Source organism: Megalops cyprinoides, chromosome 1, assembly GCF_013368585.1.
Source record: "Megalops cyprinoides isolate fMegCyp1 chromosome 1, fMegCyp1.pri, whole genome shotgun sequence".
NCBI classification, from domain to species: Eukaryota; Metazoa; Chordata; class Actinopteri; order Elopiformes; family Megalopidae; genus Megalops; species Megalops cyprinoides.
In genome coordinates, this window is record NC_050583.1 from 54,410,411 (window position 1) to 54,420,057 (window position 9,647).

At 42.3% G+C, this 9,647-nt stretch overlaps 2 protein-coding genes across 3 annotated transcripts; both read left to right on the plus strand.

The window, feature by feature from the left end:
* On the plus strand, positions 1–4,089 carry LOC118772612 (zinc finger protein OZF-like). Its single transcript, XM_036521112.1, has 5 exons — positions 1–358; positions 1,412–1,574; positions 1,772–1,875; positions 2,403–2,514; positions 2,857–4,089. Exons 1-5 carry the CDS (start codon positions 167–169, stop codon positions 3,954–3,956), a joined length of 1,671 nt encoding a protein of 556 aa, XP_036377005.1. The 5' UTR covers positions 1–166; the 3' UTR covers positions 3,957–4,089.
* A 1,558-nt stretch (positions 4,090–5,647) lies between these two features.
* dnajc9 (DnaJ (Hsp40) homolog, subfamily C, member 9) lies at positions 5,648–8,799 on the plus strand. Of its 2 annotated transcripts, none has more exons than XM_036521185.1 (6): positions 5,648–5,786; positions 6,104–6,294; positions 6,508–6,648; positions 7,071–7,325; positions 7,456–7,539; positions 7,873–8,799. In XM_036521185.1, exons 2-6 carry the CDS (start codon positions 6,121–6,123, stop codon positions 7,978–7,980), a joined length of 762 nt encoding a protein of 253 aa, XP_036377078.1. In that variant the 5' UTR covers positions 5,648–5,786; positions 6,104–6,120; the 3' UTR covers positions 7,981–8,799. The 2 variants fall into 2 exon arrangements, with proteins under 2 accessions (XP_036377078.1, XP_036377086.1); XM_036521193.1 differs by having other exon boundaries at positions 6,107–6,294.
* Positions 8,800–9,647: the final 848 nt, after the last annotated feature.

Below are 9,647 nucleotides of genomic sequence, written 5' to 3' on the forward strand. Positions count from 1 at the left end.
GGAACAGAATTCACCAGCTTGCTGGTCATTATATCGAACGTCGTACGTCAAAAATGAGGGATCTCAATAGGTTGCACGTCCTCCTTTGCTAAGATTAGCGTTTGGACATTCAGATCAATGCTTTGCAACAGCTCTCGTAAGGGGCCGGTTTGAAATCGTGGGCAAAATGTCGAATTGTGTGGCGTTTCAGACTCAGTTAGCCTCCATAATGGAGATATTGGTTCAAGCAGCCGTGGCAGAAATGGGCAACCTTGTCGACGAGGACTCTGCTCTCGTGTTGCGTTTGGAACTGGCCGGAGATCAGAATGACAACGAAGTGTTGAAGAAGAAACTGCAGACTCAAAACGAACAAATGACGGTGAGTTGTGCACGTTTTTCCTTGCGCGGAGTTAGACGAGGTGGTTAGCTGGATATGTGTCTTACTTAGTCTATATGGCGAGGTTTCTCTTTTATAGCTAACGTTAGCTAGCTGCAAAAGTTAGCGCTAAAATATGTTTTGTTTTATTTTTTCCCCCAACATTCTGCCGCCTATGTTTCGCTCAGTTTAACGCGACAGGACTCTCCTAAAATGCTAATGAAGTGAAACGGCTAAAAATTTCTTCATTAATTATTTTATAATTATGTTAAGGTCAGCTATAAAGAAGGCCTCGCCGCGTCCAACGGTGTCTGGTTACCCCGAAGTGTTCAGGAACTTATGTGAATGAGACCAGACACTGAATACTGTCATATGTTATACTAATTTTACTTTAGTGCTTAAATGTCTGTAGTCTAGCATGCTACTACAGACCTTTACAATATTTTAATGAAGTATATGCAGCTCGTTAGCTATTTGTTGCTATAGCAATTTGAAGAGCACATCCCAGTCTAGCTAACTAATAAGACAGCTGTGATCATGTCCAGAAGGCATGTAACTTTGTTGTTAGTATTATGTGCTATAGAAAGGTGAAGACATACGCGTCAATTGCAGTCTGATTAGTAGGGTCTGACCACTGGAACACTGAACTCTGACTCCTGGACTTTTGTCCCTGATAACATTTAAGACCCTTCTAGTTCTAACATATTTCTGTGGTCACGTGGTTTAAACTTGAGATGTAATCCACTAAAGTTGTTGCAAGTGCAGCAGTGTGTCATAGTGGTAAGTAGCAGGGCTTGTAATGGGAAGGTTGTTGGGTTCAGTGTCCTGCTGGGGCACAGCTGTTGGACCCTTGAACAAGGTATCTAGCCCACAACTGCTTCTGTAAATATCCAGCTGTATAAATGGATAATGTGTAAAAAATTGTAACCTATGTAAGTTGCTCTGGATAAGAGTTTATGCTAAATGAGAATAATGTATTGTAATATAAGCGGCCTAACACTATTAGACTGGTGCTTCCACAGATCGATGTGTGTTAACCTTTTTTACGCTCTTTAGACACGATTCGCCTCCATCATGGGGGTGCTGAGTAAAGAGGCCGTGGACAGGATTACCAAATTGGTCGATGACACCAAACCACAACTGATGGAGTTTGAAATGAGGAATCTACAGGAGAGAGCGCAAGACCATTCTTTGAACATCCTTATTGTAGAAGAAAGTGGTAGGTTGCTGTCATAAATGGTTGTCAGCTATGTCTTGCTTTTTTCTGATGGTCAGAAATACTCTTTATAGATACCTGGGTGTGTGTAGCTTTTTAAGTGACAATTTGATTACATTTTATTCAGTGTAGTACTGTTCTTGATGGATATGGCATGAATGTGTTACAAACTTAATGGTGCCTCCCCCACATTGTTTCAGAAGAAGAGCGTTCGCCCTCTACTGGGGTGGAGGATAAAGAAGAGCATATTATAGTTGTGAAAGAAGAGAACAGTCCCATGCCACCTGTTGCCCTGAAAGACAAGGTCAGTTTGCATACCACATGCGTTTCATACGCGGTACCAGTAGTGGGTATTGCAACTTATTCTGTCTGCTGATATAAATATTACTGAAGAGTTCACTTCTGCAATGTTTTTGTATCCTTTTGCCATCATCGCCTCTTGTGCCTTTTTTCCTAAAAAGGGTTCAATGTCTGGGAATATGTGGAAGCTATTCTTTTTTTTTCATGCAAAATGTTTGCAACTGCTTGAACTTCCTTGGTATTTCCAGAAAGCTATATTTAGTATACAATTTTAAGATGTAATGGTAATATACAGTAATGTAACATCCACACTTATTATTATCCTGAAAAAAACTTTGTATTCCTAAAAAATCTGTGTAACTTATGTTGGTTTGTTTCCTTACAGATAGTTCCCCTAAGAACATTTTCACTTTCATATTCATCTAAACAACATTTTTTGCTTTTGTTAATTCGTATAGGATTCTTGCCCCCAGTTTTGGCATGTGGGTATTTGAGAACGATAGCCTAGGACTTACCTTACTCCCCTGTTAGTCTGCAGACGCAGAGGAGGACGGGCCAGAATCTCCTCTGATCAGGGAGGTGACACTTGAAGATGACTCTGCAAGCAGTGGCCCACAGGGAGGACCGAAGATTAGTGGGAGCAGTAAGTGGAGAGGGCAAAGACACTGCAAGAAAAGTAGCTTTTGGGGTGTAAAGGAAGATGCATTACAGGGAATTGGCTATGGCTTGTCTAAGTTCTAGGAGGGCATACGGCAGCGTGTGCAGCCTGTGAACACTGATATATGCTCACTGGAAGGACATGTTCCCCATTTTGAAGAATCATTCATTTCATTCTACCACACTTAGCTATAAGATGACCAATATTTTTGGTCCCTATTCTTGTTGTGGGTGTTTTCCAGTTGCCTATTTTAAAAGAAATGCTGGGAACAGCGTGTCTGCCTTACAATGCTCACAGTTATGTTTGTCTTTCATCCTTTCTCTGTAGGAGCTGTGAAGTCTGGCTCTGATGCTGGAATGAGATTTCACTTTGATCATCAGTACTGTGAAGATGCCGACGAGGACTATGATTCGCAGTCCACACTTGCGGAGTCAAACTCTGATATCAAAGACAATGATGGCTCTGAAGAGACTGGTAGGAGTTCCAGTGCAGCTGAGAAAGGAGAGAAACTGTTCAGTTGCCCACAGTGTGGGAAAAGTTTTTGTAAGTTGAGTCGTCTCAATGCACATCAACGAATTCACACAGGAGAGAAACCGTTTAGCTGCATGCATTGCTCAAAGACTTTTACGCAGAAACACAGTCTCAATGAACACCAGAGAATTCATACAGGAGAGAAACCCTACAGCTGTGATGTATGTGGGAAGTGTTTCAACAAGACTGCTCATCTCAAAACACACCAGAGAATTCACACAGGAGAGAAACCATTTAGTTGTCTTGAATGCGGGAAGAGTTTTAATGTTGCGCAGAATCTCAAAAGACACCAGCAAATTCACACTGGAGAGAAAGCTTTTAGCTGTGTTACATGTCAGAGGAGCTTTACTCGTGCTGTCACACTGAAAATACACCAGTTAATTCACACTGAGCAGAAACCGCTCAGCTGTGTCATATGTGGGAAGGGTTTCCGCCAAGCCGTTAATCTTAAAACACATGAGCGCATTCACACGGGACAGAAACCTTTTACCTGTACTTTGTGTGGAAAGGCTTTCCGTCTGTCTGTTAATCTTAAAATACATCAGCGCATTCACACAGGAGAAAAACCATACAGCTGCTTACTTTGTGGAAAGAATTTCACGCAGAAATGTGGTCTGAAATTACACCAGCGCATCCACACTGGCGAGAAACCATACAGCTGTGATGTATGTGGAAAGAAGTTCAATAATTCTCAGAGTCTTAAGTTACATCAGCGAATCCATACTGGGGAGAAGCCGTACAGTTGTGACAAGTGTGGCAAGACTTTCAGCCAAGGTAGTCATCTTCGGACACACAAGCGAATTCATACAGGAGAGAAACTCTACATGTGTGATAAATGTGGGAAGAATTACTGTGATCTGAGAAATCTTAGGCTACACAAATGTGTGTATGGTTGAATGAAACCATTTTCTGAATGCAGCATACATGGAATTAAACATCTCTGATTACTACAAATCTGCATGTGCTTGAATGGTGAATGACTATGCACTGCTTGTCACTTCTGCTAAACCGTTGTGTTTTTAAATCTCAGGTTACACATCAAATATTTACAAATAAAATACAGTCTATGCATTTCAGTGAATTTTAAGTGGTGAATTGTAAGATAATCCTGCGGTTACTATATATAAGTGCAATTTGTTACATCTTGCAGATTATTTGGTGCCTGAAGATTTTGACAACCCATTCATGATTTTCTTCATCTAAAAACTGAAAAAATAAAATTAATTGAAATGCATGAAATGTATTACTGTTGACTTAGAACTTAGCAAAACTTGAGAAATTATGACAGTGGTTGCATAGTCATTACTTAATGCATTCATGCACTCACATGCAAATTCCTGATATTGAGTATTCATTTTGTATTGACTTTATATCAAGAAGACAATACCCAGAAGTGAATTAAATGTAAAAAAATAATGCTTTCGTGGCCATCTGAATATGTTTTGATTTGTGCATATTCCTAGAGTAATCAAAAGAATGTTAGTCACTTTAAACTGGAAAATAGGACTTCAGGAAATGTGATTTCTGCTTGGTTTTGGGAAAGGCCACACCTGTGTATATATTTCAAATGGGCTGCACATGAGGCGTAATGTAAATTTGTATGTATTTGAATGATGAATAAACATCCACATGTAAATTCACAGCTCCTAGGTTAAATAAAATACATGAACTTCGTTTGTGTGTTTCTTTTCTGTTTGTTTTTAAACCTATTCTACAGCACATCTGTTACAATCATTAGCAGCAAGTGTGCTCGGGTAAGCGTTCCGAGTGTAATGGTATGTGAGGTCATTGTCCCAAATGAGTCAGAGTCTAATCAAACACATACGGTGTTTACAGGCTGACTTCCCTGGCCTGTTTGTCCAGCTGCCAGCGAGCATCTGAACCCTAGAGATGCTGCAATGATTTAATTGTGGTCACTGACTTGGATAGTGTGTGGATTGAAAAGTTGGGCAGAATGAATGAGAAGGCCCATCCAGATGAGTTAAAGATCAATGGCAAATGCACATATTATGATTCCCTAAAACGTGATCATGCATGGGAGTGTCATGCATTGCAATTTTGTGCCTAGTCCGTTACTAATGTTACCCAGAAGAGTCAATATCTCAATATCAGCCTACCCGTAAACTGTAAAGGTTAGGAAATCTACACAATTTTGAAAGCTTGATGCTATCCGAACACATCTACCGCTAACTGAAGTTGGGCTGCATGGTTGGGAGGGTGGTATGTCTGTATCGGGGATTGCATACGTTGTTGATTGCGATTGGAAATCAGCGTAGATGCAGAGAGGGTGTCCACTGACAGGGTTTGGAGATAGGCTGTCCTCAGACAATGGAAGAGCAGTCAGTTTGATCAAAGATAGTCACAGTCACAAATTCACAGATTACGTATGGGGACTGATTCCTAGACGCCGACGACTGAATGCACACATTTAGTGGAAAGATTTGTGGATCTGTAATAGTGCCTGGAACTCAGCTCCGGAAACAGGCAGAGTAATCGACACCCTTTGTCCGCATCCATTTCCTGTGTTTATGCTTTGTGACGGAAGTGAACCGCAATGCGTGGTGGCGCGCTTTTTAGACGTATCGCGGCAAATTTTGGTGGTGGAGAGGAAAGTGGGCAGACTCACAGAAGCTGATACGAACAGATAAACTTAGCAAATCAAGAAAACATCTTGGTTTTACTTTTCCGATTTGTTAATAGGACGCCTGGAAGACACGGAGCAGACGGTAAGTTGTTATAATCATTATTTTAAACGGTTTGTGTTTTTGACGTACCATAACATTGCGAGTTGATTTAGCTCTAAAATACGGGCTCCAGCCAGCTAGTCAATTTGATATGCTGTCGCTTTACTGTTCGCATTCTGTGTGAGGTTCGTCAGTCAGCTAGTTGTGTATACCGTTAGCATTATTAGTTTTCACAGGAAGATGTGCTCGCCAGCTATCCGGTGGGATTGCAGGACTTGCTAAACCGTGCTAAACGACTAAGTGATTTGCAGAGTTACTGATCGTATTCGTTCGGTTCGCCGGATTCATCTATTTTTCAGCAGTACGAGGTGTCAAAATGGGTCTGCTGGAGCAATGTGAGAAACTGTTCAAAACGTCAAACCTCTATGAGGTGCTGGGAGTCGCCAAGGAGGCGTCGGAAGCAGAAATCCGCCGCGGTTACTACAAACTGTCCTTACAAGTCCACCCCGACAGAGCCCCCGATGACCAGGAGGCAACCACAAAATTCCAGGTACCACTGCGTGACAGAAAACGCAAGATCTTTCTCGCCATCCAGTCCATTAATGTTTAGGCCTCTTATGTGGTTAGGTTTTTGTGATGGCCGCTGTACCTGGGTATGGTCAAAATTCAGTTTAATTTTTGTCAACAGTATTGCGCGTTTGTGATGACTGACAGGCACCATCGTTAGCGAGAGCCTTACGCCAGCTGCGGTGCTTTCTTTCAGGCTTTGGGCAAGGTGTACGCAGTGCTTAGTGACAAGGAGCAACGGGCTGTGTACGACGAGCAGGGAACGGTAGACGAGGAGACGGACTCACTGAAACAGGAGCGCAACTGGGAAGAATACTGGAGACTGCTGTTCCCCAAGGTAAGTCCTTAAACGGCTTCATTTGTCAGGCGTCCTACTCGATTGCCACAAAACGTGGAGCGTTTATATCCAGACAGATCCATTAACCCGGGTCATCTTCTTTTCTAATGTATCCCATGCTGTGTTTTCACCTGTGTTTACGGACAATGCCTGTTTTAGTTAACCGAATCCTTCCTTTTAAACTCAACTGTAAACTGACCGAAAGTACTGATGTATGCAACCATCCTCCCGTTAGTACTGTCTGATCCATAAAGTATTCTAATCTGGTGCATACAAACAAACACATACCGATTCACATAGAATCAATGACCTTGATATTCCTCACTGCTCTTCTGCACTGTCTCTGCATGGCATGCCAAACGGATATTTTCTTCTCCTCATTTTGAATGGAAGCTGTTACTCTGCGCCCCACTCTGTCTCAGATCACAGTAGAGGACATATTGGAGTTTGAGAAGAGCTACAAAGGCACAGAGGAGGAGAAGCAGGACCTGAGCCGGCTCTACCTGCAGTACGAGGGGGACATGGACATGATCATGGATTCAGCCCTTTGCTGCACCCAGGAGGACGAGCCGCGCGTCACCGAAATCCTCCAGGCCACCATCGACTCTGGCGAGCTGCCCACCTTCCACGCCTTCGCCCACGAGAGCAAAAAGAAGAAGTCCGCACGGAAGCGCAGGGTAGCCGACTCGCCCCCATCCCTACATTAGCCCCGACCGTGCTGGGGTAGCCTGTTATTGGTGTATTTGTAGATTGTGTGCTTCCTGGTTGTTGTTGTGTGGTACTTAAGATTGTGCCTGTGTTGACCAGGCTGATAAAGAGCGACAAGAGGCTGAGGAAATGGAGAAGGAGCTGGGGCTTAAGTCTGGTGACAGCCTGGTGGCAATGCTGAAGGTGAGATGGGCGCTTGCCCTTTTACATTGCATTACATTACATTACCTTCATTTAGCAGACGCTTTTATCCAGAGCGGCCTCCAGCACAAAAGAACAGAAGTGCATCCATTCAAGTTAAATGAGCAACACTGTCAGACCAGGCTAATAACACTCCCAAACCGGTGCGTGTGAGCATAACACTATACAAGGACTTTTACCAGGGTGCTATGAATTATTAGAGTATGAGTATCCTTGTTGAGTTTTTTTTTGTCTTATGGTATTGGCACTGGTATGAGGTCCTCTGTCTAATAGTGTTTGTTACCCTTCCAACTCTTACTGTTTCTCCAATTTCAGCAAAGGCAGAAGTCCAGAGAGCAGGGGTTTGACTCATTCCTCTCCGACCTGGAGGCCAAATATTCAAAAAAAGGAAAGGCTGCCGCTGGAAAGAAAGGAAAGAAGTGATGCTGGACTCACAAAAAATATAATGCTCTGTCATTAAAAAGCTCTTTTCCCTTTGGATCCAAGCAGTGGCTGAAAGTGCTGGATTGAACCTTCTGCAGTAAATGTTACTCTTTAAACGTTTGTTTAGCACTAAGTGAATGCCTGAGACTGTATTGGCTTAGACCATATTGTGTACAGAAGAGGGAGTGAAAAAGTTGTTCCTCTTATAGGAATTATTTTTTTGTCCAGTGAAACTTCACTCCTAAGAGAAGAATCGGGAAGACTGTAGCTACTTTCTTTTCCTTGAAGTTAATATAGCTTTGGAAAACATTATCAGTACCCTAATAAAGTAAGCCATCAGCACAGAATTACTCTCACAGTGCAGCAGTTTGCCATTGTGGTTTGCTATTGTGAGGTTTTGTTTGGCGACATTCTAGTATATACAGCCAAACTTTACATTTTGAAGTTCAGACTGTTATAAATATTGGGCAGTTCAGTGCATTTAAAATGTAATGGTGGTGACAAACAAGGATGTGTGCATGTTGGTGGCACTTAGCCAGTCATATTGGATGTATAAGTGATCTTGATCTTTTAAAAGGGAGCAAGTTTGAATGGGTTCGTACTGTATGGTTTTTGTCCGGGAAGATATAATCAGAAAGAGACATTTCTTAGTACTTCACACAAGCAAGCTATATTGTTTTAATCTTTCATAAAAAATGTCCATTGTGCCCAGAAATTAATAACCCATGAAGGCTATATTCTCTTACTCCCTTTGAAAATTATTCTTTTGTCATTTGTTGACATCTGTTTTATTGCCCCTAATGTGTTTGTGTATTGTGTCATTCACAGACACCCAAAATAATTAAAGTTAAAGCTTCATTCACTCAAATCCTTGTATGTATTTCTTTGATTTTGCTGTGGGGAAAAAAGTTCACTGACTGAAAGAGTTTGTTGCATTACAGTGGTATATTTTGTACCTCAGCTGGTGCACTGCTTGACTTGTGATGGAAAGGAGTCGGAGCAGTTCCGTCCTAGGGTGTCATCAGTTCTGAGGGTCTTTGTGCAGGGGCCGGCAGCAGAGTGCAGCTGACAGGTCAGCCTGAGCCGAACACCCTGAGCCTCCAGACAGTGACGGTCTCCCGGTGGTGGAGGTGCCAGTGGATCTGAGCCCAGGCTCTAACCTGCTGGAATCCCACAGCTCCCAGGCTGGCCTGCTACCTGCTGTAGAGCATTAGGGTCAACCAGCCGTCTATCCCAGAATGCTCCTGGTGCACCTGAAAGCATGCTGTTCAGAAATCCCGCTTCAGCTTGTACACGCTGCTCCAAATGCATATGACCAGCAATGGAACCCATTGCTCCCGCAACATGTGACATACCTGCTCTTATAGATGTGAGTCCTGGGATCAACACAATCCACTGATGTAAAGCACTGTTTGTGTTCTCTGTTCAGCTCTCATCACATATGTAGCCTCAGAAAGCGCTCCAAAATCAGACTTGGACATGAAGAATATACAAGATTTTATATACTATGAAAATTTATTTCTAATTTGGATTCTTTCTCCGAATGTAACTACGTGTAGATATGAGTTTCAAGTAATTAATCGCAAAAAAATCCTTATACATATTTGCCTTGACAGTTCAACAAAATTTTATATATTACTGGCAATAATTTATATAATATTGATAGT

Coding starts and splice junctions, on each gene's coding strand:
- LOC118772612 (XM_036521112.1), top strand. CDS start 167: ATGTCGAATTGTGTGGCGTTTCAGACTCAGTTAGCCTCCATAATGGAG. Junction 359..1,411: donor CTCAAAACGAACAAATGACG/GTGAGTTGTGCA, acceptor TACGCTCTTTAG/ACACGATTCGCCTCCATCAT. Junction 2,515..2,856: donor ACCGAAGATTAGTGGGAGCA/GTAAGTGGAGAG, acceptor CTTTCTCTGTAG/GAGCTGTGAAGTCTGGCTCT.
- dnajc9 (XM_036521185.1), top strand. CDS start 6,121: ATGGGTCTGCTGGAGCAATGTGAGAAACTGTTCAAAACGTCAAACCTC. Junction 6,649..7,070: donor GGAGACTGCTGTTCCCCAAG/GTAAGTCCTTAA, acceptor ACTCTGTCTCAG/ATCACAGTAGAGGACATATT. Junction 7,540..7,872: donor GCCTGGTGGCAATGCTGAAG/GTGAGATGGGCG, acceptor CTCCAATTTCAG/CAAAGGCAGAAGTCCAGAGA.